The 16,944-nt window shown below is 43.9% G+C and overlaps 1 protein-coding gene across 3 annotated transcripts in view; it reads left to right on the top strand.

The window, feature by feature from the left end:
* The window catches only part of KIF25 (kinesin family member 25), an 81,792-nt gene that overhangs the window by 14,742 nt on the left and 50,106 nt on the right, over nt 1-16,944 (top strand). For all 3 annotated transcript variants that reach the window (XM_019527505.1, XM_019527504.1, XM_019527506.1), the window contains 3 exons: nt 4,078-4,216; nt 14,310-14,413; nt 14,790-14,878. In XM_019527505.1, coding sequence (XP_019383050.1) covers nt 4,078-4,216; nt 14,310-14,413; nt 14,790-14,878 — 332 coding nt within the window. The remainder of the gene's footprint in view (nt 1-4,077; nt 4,217-14,309; nt 14,414-14,789; nt 14,879-16,944) is intronic.

Here is a 16,944-nt window from a genome sequence, read left to right as displayed (position 1 = left end):
GCAGTGCTGGGAGGGGGGCTATGGGGTGGCTATGGAAAATTTTGGGGTGGCTATAGCCCATCCCATAACCCCCCCTCCCAGTGCAGCCCCTGCCTGCCCTGAGTGCAGCCTTGACCCAGCCCCTCCCCTACCAGGAAGAGTCTGCAGCGGGCAGCCCACCCTCACCCTGCACACAAATCTAGGGGGGACATGCTTCCCCCAGAATGCAGGCAGAGTGGGGAGTTGCCTCCCTTCCCCACCCCCCACGCCGTCTGGACAAGCTGCCTGTAGTTCCACCCTACACCCCACCCTGGCTGGGCAGTGTCTGCCCATGCCCCAGCCCCACTCCCTCTTTCACTGTGGGAGCCTCGATCTGCTGCGCCCTGCCCCCCACGCCCATTTCTCCTGACAGACTTACTGGCTGGATGCTGCTTTCCAAGCTGCCAGGCTGCATATCAGCAGTCGAATTGGTATCGTTCAATATGGCTGGTTAATAATTGGCCATCAGTATTGGCCAAAAAAATCTTTATTGGTGCACTCCTACTGTGAAATACATTGCAGTGTGCCCTATAGATGTGCCTGAAGGAGCAATACTAATAAATCTGTCTTATGAAAGATAACATGCTCCTAGGAAAGCATCTTGAATTTCCACTGACTTCCTCACATGACTGGTTTGTTGGCTTGCACTGTGAGCAGTTTGTTAGATATTCTGTTGATCAATGTGCATCTGTTTCACAGTATCTAAAACTGACTTCATTTTCAAGCAGCAAGGTTTGAGTTTGTGCTTGAAAGCTTATCTAACATCTCTCCCAAATATAGAGTTGATCCAATAAGAGATACCACCACAAATAAAACCTTGCTTCTTCATTTTCAAGGTCTCTGTTGAAGATCTAAGCATAGTTATGCAATTGCAATAAGTGTAATTTGTTACCTTTGTTAAAAGGTATCAGCTTGAAAAAGGTAGTCCTTAAAATTGTTAATTTCAAGAACACATGCAAGTGTTAAGTTAGAGGAATATTCTTCTCTGGATTCATGCCTAAACCCTGGATAAGGTAGGGTGCCAGGACAGGGTAGGGAAATTTGGGATTGAGGGCAGGTGTGCATATATACACACACAGCCCATGCCTCCGCAACCCCCTCTCTATGTGGATGAACACACGTGCACACACAGAGCCCCAGCCCTGCTGCTCCTAGGAGCCCTGATGGCAGAGTGGGGCCAGGTGGGACAGCACAGATGCCCACAGCTGGGCTCCATTCCCTGCATGCAGAGGCTGGATCCAGCTGGGAGCTGCCCCTGTGTGGCCCCTGCCCCAGGCTCCACTAGCCCCATGATGACACACAGCACCTCTCCCCCCACCAGCAGCTGCCTGGGGCTGCCATGCACGGCCACAGCAGCACAGCATGAGGATACAAGTGGCAGGGTGGAGGAGCTCTGTGGCCACATAGGGCAAGCTGGGAAGCCCAGGGTGTACCGCACAGGGGCCACTCCTAGTCGTGTCCATCCTTTGCATGTGGGGGATACAGCCCAGCTGCAGGCCTCCGTGCTGGCCCACCCTACCCTGCTCTGCCATCCTGGCTCACCCAGAGCAGGTACCTGCCTCAGCCCCCTCCCCTGGCCTGCTTTGCCCTGCCCCTTCTGATTCCTGTCCCAGACAGGAGGAGCAGTGCTCAGCCCAGCGCCCGCCACAACCCTCCCCTGCCTCTGAATGCCAGGCTGGGCACATGTGGGTGGGGTGGCACCGATCCAGAAATTTGCTTCAATTTTCACCAACGAATGGGGACACTGGGATGGCCTACAAAATCCAGGACTGTCCCAACCAAACGGCCATATGGTTACCTAGGATAACGGGAGGCTCGTTCCTGAATTGGCTTGAAAGAGGCTGCAGTTTTGAAAAAATGAAGTGATTTTGACTAATTATAGTGATCATTAACAGAAAATCTTGCAGTAGCATTTTAAATAGTTAGATAAAATGGCAGAGCTGGTTGTGATGCAGTAGATTCATAGAGTCGGAAGGGACCTCAGTGGGCCATATAGTCTGACCCCCTGTCCCTGGCAGGCAAGAAAAGAAACACCAACCATGGGGTCATGTGATCTCAGCCGGGTGCTTGTCCAGTCTCTTTTTGAAGACCCCCAAGGATGGAGCGAGCACCACCTCCCTTAGGAGCCCATTTCAGATTCTGGCAACCCTGACCATGAAGAACCTTTTCCTAATGTCCAGCCTAAACCTTCTCTCTAGTAGCTTATGGCCATTGTTCCTTGTCATTCCAGGGGATGCCCTGGTGAACAGATCATTGCCTACTTCATGTTGCTCTCCCCTTATGAATTTGTACGCCACCACAAGATCACCTCTCAGCCTTCTCTTGGAGAGGCTGAAGAGGTTAAGGTCCCTTAGCCTTTCCTTGTAGGGCCTTCCCTGCAGGCCTCTAATCAGGCGAGTGGCTCTTCTTTGGACCCTCTCCAGGTTGTCCTCATCCTGCTTGAACTACAGCACCCAGAACTGGACACAGTACTCCAGCTGCGGTCTGACCAGTGCCTCACAGAGGGGAAGAATCACTTCCCTGGACCTGTTTGTGAAGCACCTACGGATGCACAACAAGGTGTGATTGGCTCTGACAACTGCTACATCACATTGGCGACTCGTGTTCATCCTGGAGTCAACAGTGACTCCAAGATCTTTTTCTGCCTTGGTGGAGCTGAGAAGGTCGCCCCCCAGCCTGTAGGTAGGATGGCAGTTCTTCCTCCCTAGATGCAGCACCTTGCACTTGTCCTTATTGAATTGGATCCTGTTGCTTTCTGCCCACTTCCCCAGCCTGTCTAGGTCAGCCTGGATCTGGTTCCTCCTCTCCAGGGTGTTAGGTGCACCCCATAATTTTGTGTCGTCCGCGAATTTGAACAGGGTTCTTCCCACCCCCTCATCCAGATCACTGATGAAGATGTTGAAAGGCACCAGCCCCAGAACTGTGCCCTGAGGGACTCCACTGCACACATTAGTGGGCAGTAGAATCAGATCGTGATGGCTTACTGTCCACAAGGTGATGAATGTGATTTAGGAGAGGTAGAGGGTCTTACAATACTAAATTACCAGTAATCCCAGAACTGGAAGTGATAAAAGTGGGTTTGTGTGTGTTCTTTGGGTTCTGAGCTAAACTTCAGTCGATTTGCTTTTTTGTCTTCGGTTCAACTTACAGTTTTATCATTAAAATATTCAATTAATTAAAAGTCAGTGGTGCATTATATGTTACTAGTTGGAACAGTGAATATGTCACTTCACAGGTCACATTTTCTGACTACCTTCAACTGTTAACTAACATTACAACCCTTTGGGAGGTAAATTATTATTAACCCCATTTTACAGATAGGTTAAGTTCCTGTTCTGAGACTGTTGTAAGAGGTGTCCAGCCTGTGCTTTTTCTTGGGGCTTCAATTTATTTTTACTTTATTTCTGTTTATAACTCTGAGTTGAAGGTACTCTGGATACTCCTACGAATATTGAAAATTCACATTCTAAATGTTATCTTGATGTGTTACAGTCATTTAAAAAAAAATCCATCCCACACAAGGATTCTGATCTTTGTCAAATAAATCACCTTTCTTACCAGTGAGTGGAAATCACTCATTTTAGAAATGTTTGAGAATGACCCAAATATGTAGCTATCAAACAAAACGTATATATAATGTTTTAAATAAAGAATAGATTAAGCACTTTATTGATACGTGTTTCTAGTTAAATTTAATTGAATATATGATTTGTAAGTGTGCAGAGGACACACTCACTGTACCTTGATTTTAGTTGGCAAGATGAAAGGAGATACTTTGTTCTGCTTTTAGAGCTTGATGCTATGATGATTTGAGCATAGTCTGTGAGATTCTGAGAGATTTCTAAAGAACAATGAGTGCTTCTAAATTTCCTTGGAAATGAGATCAGTCTCTAGCTACACCTCATTATATTGTGCATCCTTGTTGACCTCATTAAATGAAATATAAAATTCTTCTTGACTATAATTCCTCGCCACAATTCTTTTCATTGTGGATAGCTTACCATTTCCCCAACTTCTTTTTATATCTTTATTAACATGTTGTTTCTGCTTACTGTGCAGGGACTTAAGCAAGACCTGAAGAACCTCCACTCATTTGCTCTTGAACTTTCCAGAGACTTTCAACATCAATACAAGAATCATCTCTACCAAGTTTTGACTGCAGTCCAAAAGATACAGCTGCAGAATGAAGCTATGCAAAGTAAGGCTTGCTGCATTTACAGCCCAAACATTTACCTCAGGCAATATTTGTGCTAAATGTTAATGTTCATTGTTTTTTATTTGGTTTTGAGACACAAGCCACTTACAGTGTAATCTCTTTTTCCTTCTGGGTTTTGTCTGTCTTGGAGACCTAACACTGGTGTTATAAAAATGACAAATAATTAGATATTTTCACAGGGCAGCTGGGTTGATAAATAGTTTGGATCCACTTTTTATGCTGATTGCAGCTGCTACTAGACTGCTGAGTTGGCCTAACTCCCAACACTTTTAATGTGACATTCTCAGGCTTGTTATCTCGATTCTTTCAGCATAGCTGAATGAGGAATGTGTTACCTTAGCTGAAATTTGTACTTTTGACTGTATCAGAAAAAGTCTCAGGAGATCATAGAAACTTCAAAAAATTGGGTCAGACTTGATTTTGTGAGTGTATTTTTCAAGAGAAAAATATACTTAATTAAAAACAGACACACAGACAGGAAACTGTGGGGAGTAATGCTGGAAGGACTAAATTTCCAATATGCAGTCTTTACATTTCACTTGCAGACATGAATACCTGACAGTATGTACTTTTGTGCACAAGTACTCTCTGTATGTGTAGCTAAGGCCCCCAGAGCTGTAAACCTGAAACTTGGCCCTTGACTATGGAACTCTCCACCTGTTTGGAATCTCATCGACTTTGGTGGGCCTCTACACAGGCATAAAGCTTATCTGATTGTAGGATTAGGGTCCAGATTTTTTAAAACATAATCATAACACTCTGATTTAATTAATCACAAATACAGGAATTCAAGGCAAAAGCCAAAACTGTAGGCCACTGTATTCACAATGAGACCCTGGTATTGCAACACATGAGATACAATTTTTGGTTTTTGGCTGGGGAAGGAGGTGGAATCAGTTATTGTATTTTCTTGCATACAACATGTCCTAAAATATAAAAACACTGTTTTTTTGAAAGGAAGAATGAAGAACAATGCTTTCTCCAAAGGTATGGCTGCATAGAGCAGGGACAGAGCCTAATTTTTAGCTGATTCACCTTCCCTTTCATGCTTAACTAAAGTTGAAAGCCTTGCTGCTGCTAAAGACTGATCACCATGGGTGGATCTATGATTTTGGAAAAAGCTAAGGAGTCTTCAGAGCTGTGAAATAGGAGAGAGACCAGGAGCAACTAGCAGACAGCAAAATTGCCCTAAGAAAGGTTATCTGTATTAGTGGAACCTCCAAAACATTAAGAAGGAGAGACTATCATTAACACCTCTGGAGTAAAAACAATGTGCCACTAAGTCAGTTGACTCCCTCAGTTGCCTAACAAATAATGCCACAGCTGCTGCAGTGTGGAGCAAGGATCAAAGGAGGGTGCTTCTCGCCCATGAAGAAAATCAGCTTCCCTGCTTAATACATTCACCTCAGTTCTGTAGGGCTGATTTTTGGGGGAAAGGTGCATGTTGTATGTGAGAAAATACAGTAGTTCTGAGTCTGGTTTGACTCCAAAGGGACTGAACACAGCGTGGGAACAATCAGCAAGCTCAGTGGTTTACAGAGTGAGTCATCTACATTGTCAGACAGCAATGAAAATGAATATTTTCTGGTTTGTCAGGCAGAGGAATTAAATTAAATCTACATTATGCTGTGTGGGCAGAATGCTTCAGTGTTAAGATAGGAAAAAAGTAGTTAAGCAGGTTACCTTTGTTATAGCAGTGAAGAATAAAATAACAAATTGAGCCAAGATAAGGTTGCCAACACTCCTGGATCAGCCCTTACATTGAGTGTAAAGTAGCTTTAGGATCATTTTTTGAAGGTCTCAGAGTCCTTTGGCCTATTATTGTCTTGGATTTAACACCCATAATGCACTATGCAGTGATGTCAGATTTAAGAGGAACCTCTGCACTTATATCCAAAAGGTATGCCAGTGCTTGGGTAAATCTTATGCATTTTAACTTGCTTTTTCAGTGTCTTTATTTTTATTTTGCATGCTGCAGTATAAATACAAATATGCTATGTAGGGCTATGACCTTGCATTGTGACTTGTGTAGGTACAGCCATTGACTTCAGCAAGGGTCACCACAAGCAGTGCAGGACCTAGGCCTTCTCTAGCAGTAATGTTAAAGAGGCCCATGAATAATATCTTTTTAAGTTACCGGGAATATTTGTAAATTAAACTCTTACATAAATACTAATAATGGTAAACAACAAAAGTATCCAGTGTGATATAGAGTGTGCCTTAAAAACACATTCTTGGGATACATTTGGGTTTGATGGAATCACTAACTCTATCCGCAACCATACTAAAAGATCTTTATAGAGAAACAATCCAGTGGAAAAGATGTTGAGGCATTTTTCTGCTATAATTTTGTTTGACTCAAACAAAATGGGACACAACACATTACAAAGCAGATGGAATAGGGTACACTTATTAATTTTAAATTAATGGGAGGAAGGGGAAAATAGTCTGAACTAATTATTAAATTGTGTTGTGAATATGGTAGAACTTAAACAACCAGAACAGATTTGTAGGAGGGGAAAGATTCTAGTTGGATGTTATCCGATCTGGTAAAACAGATGATAAAAATTTGGCTGACCTCCTTAAAATCTTATGCATAATGAAGAGATTATACTAAGAAAAACATATATTCAGAATAACTGTCGTGAGTTGTGTTCTTCATCTTGCACAACCAGCAGCCCCTTGCTCTCTTTCTCTGTCTACACGTACACCCCCTCCCATTGAGAGAACATATTTTACCTGCCTAAATTTAATCTTAAAAACTGGCCCACGCCGAAATATTTGATAGGGAGATGAACAGTTTAAAGGTGTAAATTCCCTGGCTTGGGTAAGTACAGAGCACACTATAAAACATTTGCAAAATAAAGAAGTAGTTTCTTGTTAGAGCCGTACAACCACATTCTGAAAAACAGAGTATTGCTTTCTTTCCTATGTGAAGTATGAATAATAATGATTTCCAAAATAGGAAAAAATTGATTATCTTCATATAAGCCCATTTCTCCGGTAAATATAAATTGTTGTCATTTTAGCAAACATATTGGCAGACTAATTGGTAGTGATCCTCTTAAGACTCATTCATTAATGGGCTGGAAAAGTTCTGAAAATTTAAAATAACTCTTTTAACTTAGTCTGTCATAGAGAAAAAGGTCTTATCAGCATCTATGGGTACTAAATAGTCTTTGAAAGAGAGAATAAGCTATTGTTATCACTGCTTGGCAAGGTGGAAGCTACTAAGAAACCAAATATAAATCCAGTACCTGGCCCAGTGAATGGGTGGGGGAATCATGACCCTAAACTTCTTGGGGAAAGGTAAGCCCCAAGGAAACTTCTTGGGGAAAGTTAACGCCACCTTTCCATAGGATGAAAAAAAAATTCAGCAGCCCACAGAGCAGTATTACAAATGACACAAAAAGGAACGCTATGTAGAACTGATACATATCGTATTGGGTGCTGACAAACCTGGGGAAAAAACCCCCAGTGCTTTACTGGAAGAGAAATCCTATCTAACCTGGCTCCCCAGTGTCTGTATAGTTTGTGCGCTTCAGTGGGCTTTTTGGCACTTTTAGCTAATAGCTGACTGAATTAACTGTTAGATAAAAATGCCAAGAAGCCATGCTGATGCGCGTGAGCTATAAAGCTGCTGGGTGAGCCGAGTCAAACTGACGCAGTTCCTCTTCTGGGCATGCGCTGTGCTTGGTGTGGGGGTGCGCCAAGCTGAAAGTAAAGTGCTGTTTGGGGACGGGGGGCATGTTCCACACCTGTAAGCACCAATTGAGTCTAAAATAGGGAGTGACAAAAAATTTAAGACTCTTGATGGTTGTTTTGGTGTGAAAGATGCCCTCATGCAGAATAGTTGTGACAATAGTCAAATTAAGTATATTCATAGTTTCATAGTTGTTAGGGTCGGAAAAGACCCCAACAGGTCATTGAGTCCGACCCCCTGCCCTGGGCAGGAAAGAGTGCTGGGGTCAAATGACCCCAGCCAGGTGCTTGTCCAGTATCCTCTTGAAGACCCCCAAGGTAGGAGAGAGCACCACCTCCCTTGGAAGCCCACTCCAGATTCTGGCAACCCTAACCACGAAGAAGTTCTGTCTAATGTCCAACCTAAATCTGCTCTCTGTCAGTTTGTGGCCTTTGTTCCTGGTTATTCCAAGGGGTGCCATCTACTGTAGAAGCCAGGGCAACTCTTCATTGGCTGTGATTGTCGATATTTTTACAGTTTAGATCCACTGTGGAAAGAAAAGGTGAAAAAGTAAAGAAAAGTTGAAAAATGTGGTATTTGCAAATGGTGGCTCTGTCACTCTGTCTGTACCTTATCGTCCCTTTCCCTCGTGCTTTCTCTGTCTTGTACTTCAGCCTTATGTACATTGCAGGGTTGCTGCCCCCATAGCTTTGCTGGAATAGCTGTGGCAGCAGAAACCCCTAGTGTACCCCTAGCAACAAAAGGGTTTTTTGGCTGTCTTTGCTACATCCATATCCCAAATAACTAAAGCTAGCTTGCAGAAGCCCTTTTCTGAGCACTGGGAACAGAAGAAGGTGATTAGGAACAGTCAGCATGGATTCACCAAGTGCAAGTCATGCCTGGCCAGCCTGATTGCCTGATTATTCTATGATGAGATGACTGGCTCTGTGGATACAGGGAGACTAGTGGATGTAATGTATCTTGATGTTAGCAAGGCTTTTGATACCGTCTCCCACAGCAGTCTCTCAGGCAAGCTAAGGAAGTATGGGTTTGATGAATGGACTGTGAGGTGGATAGAAAACTGGCTGGATCATTGGGCTCAAAGGGTAGTAATCAATGTCTTGATGTCTAATTGGCAGCTGGTATCAAGTGGATTGCCCCAGGGCTCAGTTCTGGGGCCGGTTTTCAATATTTTCATCAATGACCTGGAAGGTAACATAGAGTGCACCCTCGGCAAGTTTGCAGATGACACCAAGCTGGGGGGAAGGAGTAATACACTGGAAGGTAGGGCTAGGATTCAGAGAGACCTTGACAAATTGGAGGATTGGACCAAAAGAAATCTCATGAGGTTCAACAAGGACAAGTGCAAAGTCCTGCACTTAAGATGGAACAATCCCATCCACCAGTACAGGCTGGGGACTGACCAGCTAGGCAACAGCTCTGCAGAAATGGACAATAAGCAGTGTGTCCTCATTGCCAAGAAGGCTAATGGCATACTGGGCTGCATTGGTAGGAGTGTTGCCAGTAGATCAAGGGAAACAATTATTCCCCTCTATTTGGCACTGGTGAGGCCATATATGGCATATTGTGTCCAGTTTTGGGCCCCCCCACTATAGAAAAGATGTGGATACATTGGAGAGAGTCCAGTGGAGGGCAATGAAAATGGTTAGGTAGCTGGGGCACATGACTTGTGAGGAGAGGCTGAGGGAACTGGACTTATTTAGTCTGGAGAAGAGAAGACTAAGAAGGGATTTAATAGCAGCGTTCAGCTACCTGAAGTGGGGTTCAAAAGAGGATGGAGCTACAGTGCTCTTAGTGGTGGCAGATGACAGAACAAGGCGCAATGATCTCACGTTCCAGCAAGGTAAGTTGAAGTTAGATATTAGGAAAACTTTCTCATAAGGAGCATAGTAAAGCACTGAATAAGTTACCGAGAGATGGTAGGATCACGATCCTTAGGGGTTTTTAAGACCTGGCTAGACAAAGCCTTTGCACGGATGATCTAGTTAGGGATGGTCCTGCTGCGAGCAGGGGTTGGACTTCACTAGATGACCTCCTGAGGTTCCTTCTAATCCTAATTTTCTGATTCATACCTGAGTGGTGCACAGCCTTGTGGCCCCACAGCCCAGGCAAATGGTGCAAGTCTGGTTTGTGGGCCAGATCAGGCCCACATGCCTGGATTGAAGCCCACATGGCCTTGGCTGGCCCCTGAACACTGGAATTGGGCCTTGTGCTGCCCCCGTGTACTTGGATTGGGCCCTGGAGTCCTGTGTCTCCTGCACTCAACCCATAGATCAGGATTGGACACTGGGGTCTTACACCACCTTTGCCTGGCATCAGGCCCTGTGCTGCCTCTGCCCAGCCCCACGGGCTGGGATTGGTTCCTGCACCACCTCCACTTGGACATGCGGTCTGGGAGCAGACCCCACTGCCTCCACCCAGTCTCACACACCATGATGAGGCCCCATTCTGCCTGCACTCAGCCCTGCGTGCTGGGATTGGGCCCCAGGGACTCATGCTACCTCCGTCTGGCCCTGCATGCTGGGATCAGGCTGTTGGGCCCTGCGCCACCTTGCCTGCCCAATCTAGCATGCAGCGCCACCATGGCCCACTGGGCTCCCTATGGGTTGGCGGGGAGCCCCACGGGCTGGATGACACAATGCTGGGGGCCAGCTCTGGCTTGCAAGCTGGGAATTGAGTACCTGTGGCATAGCTCATAATGTTCAACTTCTGGCCCACAGAGCTGTGTCTTCTGGCCTATGGGAATATGGTGGCAAGGGGAGTGATGGCAATGTTGTTTGCCACTGTCCTGCCAAATTTTCTGACCCATGGGGAGCCCTGCAGGCTGATTCTGGTATAGGGGGCAGGCTGACATGGGGCTGGGCCAGCACATGGTGAGATCCAGCACACTGCCATGTTGGTGTGCAGTCCAGTCACATCTGTGGACTGACCTCATCCATGAGATCTGGCCTGTGGACTGGTCCCTTTCCACTCATCCAGCCTGTGGAGCCTGATATGTTAAGCCTCACTGCCTTAGCTGCATCCAGCTGAAGAGGTTTTTCCAACATAGCTCCATTAGCTAGGGGGTGTGATCTGTTTACACACTCTTAGTCAGCATAGCCATGCTGGCAAAACTTGGAAATGTAGACCAGACCTTGGAGAGTAACCTCCTTGGGTCAGTGGCTGTCCTTTATTCTGTGTTCCTACAGTGCATAACACAACGGGGTCCTAATCTAAGTTAGGCCCCAGATATTACCCTACTGCACATAATTAACAATGAACAACTTTTGGTGTGGTTCACAGCTTACACTAGCAGCAGTTTCAAAAAGACCTATATTGTTATGGTAACAAATGCTCAGGTTCAAAAAAATAGTCCTGCAGACAAAAAAGGCAGTAATTTGCCTGATAGAAAATTTATCTCATGGAGCTTCAATGCAAAACGTTTACCTCTGCTAACTTGAAAGCTTTGCAGAACATGAGACATAAAACTGTGGTGATTTATTCTGTCTTGGGAATGATCATGAGGAAAGCTTAAGTACCAGTTCTTAGGTACAGGAGCTTTGTTGTTGGGGGAGGGAATTGTATTGGATGCTTTGGCAAGTGTGGTTTTATGTAGACTTTACTTTGGATCCCAGCAAGTCAACTGTCTTCTTCACAAATTAGAAAGCCTAGAGATTGATTTTTGTTATCACAGTCACCATCACAACAAAAATGCATTAGTAGCATTGTTTTAAATGAAAGCGTGTTTTAAACAGAGCTTGTAATGTGCAGTAGGCCTCTCTGAAGCTCACAAATGCAGAGATTGCCTCCCAGTACCTAAAATTGTTTGTATTCTAGCTTTTAAAAAAATGCTACTTCCTAACTTTGCTGCCCACAGTGATAGGCTTATAGAGTATTTACTCACAAGTGATTACCCAAACAGCACCAGTATTACTAGTCTTACTGATGTAAAAAAAAACACAGCTCCCAGACTTGTGTCCCTCCAACAATTAGCTTCTCTGTTGTTTGCACCTTGACGCTGATACCCGAAGGGGAACAGATTCAGAATAACAAAAATAAGATCCTTCAGAAAGTTCCAGTGTAGATAGATGTGACATAAAGGTTTCAGTTCCAGCCTGTAGTCTAATTCACATACTTGACTTTCTGGCATCTTAAAAGTTGATTCATTTCTTTTTTAAAAAGCATGCAAGTATTGGCCTCATTCCTGGGTTTCTGTTTCTTTACATCCCTGAACAGCTCACTACTGCTGGGGGTGGTGATTTCATGCTTAGGTTCCTTTCTGTAAAGGTTTAGTGGTTTTTCACATTTACCTCCTGACCTGTTTAGTGTTATGCAATTAGATCAGTGATTCTCAACCAAGACGCCATGGCCTCCTGAGATCTGTGAAATCTTTTTAAGGGTGTATGGGATGGTCATGCACTATTAGCACATGAGAAGGGTTTACAAAATACTAAATGGCAAAGAGAAATCAAATAGAGATTTATAAGTTACTGTCTCACAATACAAGAAGTAGGGGTCACAAAATGAAACCAGGAGGCAGTAAGTTTAAAACTAACAGAAGGAAGTTCTTTTTCACACAGCGTGTAATTAAAGTGTGGAACTTGTTGCCAGCAGATGCTGTGGAAGCTGATCGTTTAGCCACATGCAAAAAGGGATTGGACAAATTCTTGGAGAAAAAGGGCATCAGTAGCTATTGAGCATGGGAGTTAAAGGTACAGCCTCTGAATCAGAACTTCCTAGACTTTAAATGCTGGAGGCTGCAAGCAAGAGAACAGTGAAAAAAACTCTGGTCATACCCACTTCACCCTCCGTTTCAGCAGTCACCCTACCACTATGTGCCACAGGCCTATTTGTTGCTTAAGGGACCATGGGCCAGTGCCCACTAAGAAACGCTATAAACCTCCCTTAGAAGGGAGGTCACTGGGTAAGTAAGAATTGATTCCTTGGGACAAATCAAAATATAGCAGGGATGGAAGTTAGGTCATAGGTTTAAAATGAGTGCACCAAGGGGGGACAGGATATTGGGCAAGATGGACCGATGGTCTGACCCACTAAATGTCAGTTGTGATGTTCTTATCTAGGTGTGTAAACACATACACATGATTCTCAAGATAAACTCAGAGATTTCAAATAGGAATCCATAGTGTTCAAAACACTGACCTGCTGTGGTTTTTCTGAGTTCTTTGCAACACAAGAATTGCTCTAATATCTTTCTGTAGTCTAAACATGAATGAAAAATACAGCTGTCATTTTCCGAGGGGTGCCTTGAATCTGAAAAAGTTGAGAACCACTGGATTAGATTGCAGCGCAGTCGTACGAGGAAAATTTATAATAATCTATTATCTCATCTTCAGTTTGTGTGAGGAAATCTTATGTGGGAGTTCAAGAGATCAACTTTCTAAGAAATCTTAGAAATGAGGTATACTCTGGTATCTTACATGGTAAGCTGTCAGTTGTTTACAGGAACTTATCAGCACTGTGATTGAGTTGCATGGTTAACTCCTGGCTGTTCAACAATTGTACTCAGCTTAATAAGCAGTCACGTAGCTTCTGCCTTTGTAACAGGTAGAGATTTTCCATGGCAGTAGGATACCCCTTCACCACATAGATGTATCATTGCCACTTGCATACAATTTTCACTCTTCTATGTACTCATTACCAGTTAGGGCAAGAGTGAGTTATTGTTTTGTTTGTTGTAGGGCTCTCCCTCACTTTCATCTTTCTAATTTATTCATTAGCAACCTGTTATTGCAGACTTCTGAGCACTTACAGGAGTGAAATACACACTACTGGTAACACTGAGTGAATCTGTACTAAAGCCAGCCGGAGTAGTCCAGATCATCATCTTTCCCTGTTGAAGGACATTACCGTAATATCTCTGACATCTACTGACGTAAACGGAAGGTGGTCTCTACATTTTAATCATGGTGACAAAGATCATTGATCTAACTAGACTGGTAGAGCTGAATGATCCTTGACTATTTTACACATCTAGTAAATTTTCAAGGTTGTGTGTGCATAGTGCTGTATTTACCTGATTCCAGGATGGCTCTGAAATTAAGACAACCCCCTAATAATTAGATTCTATACTTGAAAATGTATGCATCTGTTATAATTTTCCATGTCTAGAATGTAATTTTTGGAGGATCATCTTAAATTTGTACCGTCTCCTCATAGTACAGTCTTTAAACATGGGAATTGTTTGTAATCTGAAAAGGCCTCCATTCTCAACAGGATGCAGGGTGGGATTTTCAAAAGGTGTTTATGAGTTTCGCACTCACGCCCCATTGGAAATCAAAAGGATTATAAGTCTTAATTCGTTTATGCACTGTTGAAAAATCTTACTTGTACATCTAAAGAGTTTGAATTTTTTTAATGTTTTTCTTCTTCCAGCATTCCAGACAAAAGCATTTGATCTTGAGCAGTCTTTACAAGAAGTAACTGAGAGATATGAGAAAGAAAAACGGAAGAGAAGAGTGCTTCATAACAGTTTGATTGTAAGTATCTGTAACAAGAGAATACTTGAGATCCCCGGGTAATTAAATGCATAATTTTCCTAGACTCAAAACTAATGAATGTGCTTCTATTTATGTATCAGACCCTTTGTCTGTGTACTGAACTTGTGGCACATCTATTTTGCTTCAAGCCATTCCCTATTGTTTCTAATAAAGAATATCTTTCCAGTGTGTTACTTGTGAGCATTGCTCTAAGGAGGATCTTTTCAGGATGGAGAGTGAGAATCAGTGTCTCAGGCGTCACTCTTAAAAACTCAAGTGTATATTCTTAAAAACATAAATATTTGCAGATCAAGGATCTACATATATGATATTATCTAATTGTTTAACTAAATATATTTTTATATTGTAATACCAGGAATTGAGAGGAAATATCCGAGTGCATTGCAGGATCCGTCCATTGCTACTTTTTGATGCTACTCCTGGCCATTCAGTATCACACAATAGGTAATTTGAAATATTGTTCTATTAGTTAATGCATAAAACAATTTGGGGAGAAAAGGATAGGTGTGTGCAAAGGAAAACTAACATTTTCTTGGATTTTGTTTTTTTCTGTGTTCTATTAGAAGTTGCAGTATTATTATATAATTTAATTAGAGGAGAGAAATGACAACATTGGCTTTCTCTTCTTCCCCTTATACTAACAGACATAACATTAGATAATGAAATGTCATAATTCCATTCCTCCATTGAAGTCTTCTTCCAGGTGCGCACAGACCTGGTAAAGCTCCCTCTCCTGGACACTCAAGGCACCTATGCTTGGTCTGCAAAATATTAGCTAAGGGATGCTCAAGCCCTGGCCCACAGGCCAGATGTGGTCTGTGGAGCTGTATCATCTGGCCTTTAGGATTCCCCAGAGATTTGGAAATTTGACATTGGGGGAGCTGTCTCAGAGTTAATTGTTACTCCTGTGCTACCAGATTTTCAGACCCAGGGGGAGCCCCATGGGCTGGATAACGTGGCCCTGCTTCTTAGATTGTGCTGGCGTGCAGCTGGATTTGGTAGGCTTGTGGCATGTGGCCACATAAGGGCTATGCGGGCCAGCCAGATCCATTAGGTGAGCACCGTGTGGCCAGATCGGGGCAGGACTGGGGCAGCATGCGGCCAGGCTAGGTTGGTGTGTGGCACAAGGCCAAATGGACCAACCCTGTGCGGGATCTGGCATGCAGAGCCAGAAGGTTGGATGTCCTTTATTAGACCCATGTGCCCTTAAATGCCCTTTGGAGCATGTCTGTGCTGCAGCAGCAGTGTATCTAGGGGAGCACAGGGCAGAGTGTACTCTGCCCATCTGAGTCCCCTAGTGCATTTCAGACCCAGAAGTTCATTAGTGATACTGCTCCAAGCTCATCCCCAGCACCTGCTCTTAGGCCTGTTGAAGACTAGGCACTTGAGAGCAGGTGCTGGGGGCAAGCTCAGAGCAGCCACACCACTGAACTTAGGGCTTTGGAGCATATCAGTGGACCTAGGTTGGGCCTGCTTTTGCCCTGTGTTCATCAAGATACACTACTACCATGGTCTAGAGCAGGCTGTCCAACCTATGAGTGGCTGAGGGTCACAGGCATGAGCTCCCTCCCTTTGCTGTGCCACATAAACATCCCTTTGTTGTACAGTGCTCCCCCCCACCCCAGTTCCTCCCAAACCCACCTGGCTGCGAGCTCTCTCAGGACACAAAGCAGAAGCTGGAGGAGGGAGGGAGAGGACTTCACAGAAGAAGGCTCATGGGACCCTGCTGCTTCAGTCCTCAAGAAGCGAAGTAACACTGCCCTCCCCCACCCCCGCCCACACACACTGCAGCTACTCAAGCACTCTTTTTCAGTACTCCATCATAGTGGAAGCTCTTGGTTTACAGTTCACCTCTGCAGGGGCTTGTTATAAGTGAGTGCACAAGCACAGATAGGTTTACAAACATAATTACTCTTTATTTCAATTGCATGAAAGATCCAGACAAAGTAATGAACCCTACCAGTAATTCTCAGCCTCAGTTTCCTCTCTGCTCTGGGTCTTTTGGAATGTCTAGGATCTTTCTCCTAGAGCTCATGGCATCTGTTCTAAATCAAGTATTATGTCCATCTCTTTGTTCCAGGTCAGCTTTCTTTGCTCTTGGCTGGTCCTGTGTTTAAACAGGACCTCTTTCCTATGAAAGCATGCCTCAACCTTCTTCCTTCCTGCCTTAAAGGGGTTTTTTCCTCCAAAAGTCTGGTCCTTTGTTCTTCTTGAGAGTCTTTTTTTTTTTTTAATCCCTACTTTTTTATCTCTCTCTCTCTCTGTCTTGTTGGGGGCTTTTCCACTTTTCCTTACCCAGAGAGGAGTCAAAGGAACTAGTTTTCCTAGATTTAATCAACTCATCATCCAAAGTGTTTCCACCTAAGCACATAACCTATTGCAGCTTAACAATCCTACCTTTGTCTCTAGTCTGGCAGATAGAGTAACAAAGTCTCTGCCAGTTCATAGCAGACTCGCTGTCCTTGAGGCATTCCATTATAGGGCATTTCATAACATCATTCAAAAGTCAT

The sequence above is a fragment of the Gavialis gangeticus genome, unplaced genomic scaffold, assembly GCF_001723915.1.
Source record: "Gavialis gangeticus isolate Ggan-Ray unplaced genomic scaffold, GavGan_comp1, whole genome shotgun sequence".
Classification (NCBI taxonomy): Eukaryota; Metazoa; Chordata; order Crocodylia; family Gavialidae; genus Gavialis; species Gavialis gangeticus.
The sequence above is the reverse complement of the archived record's forward strand: the minus strand, read 5'-3'. Positions and strand labels throughout refer to the sequence as shown.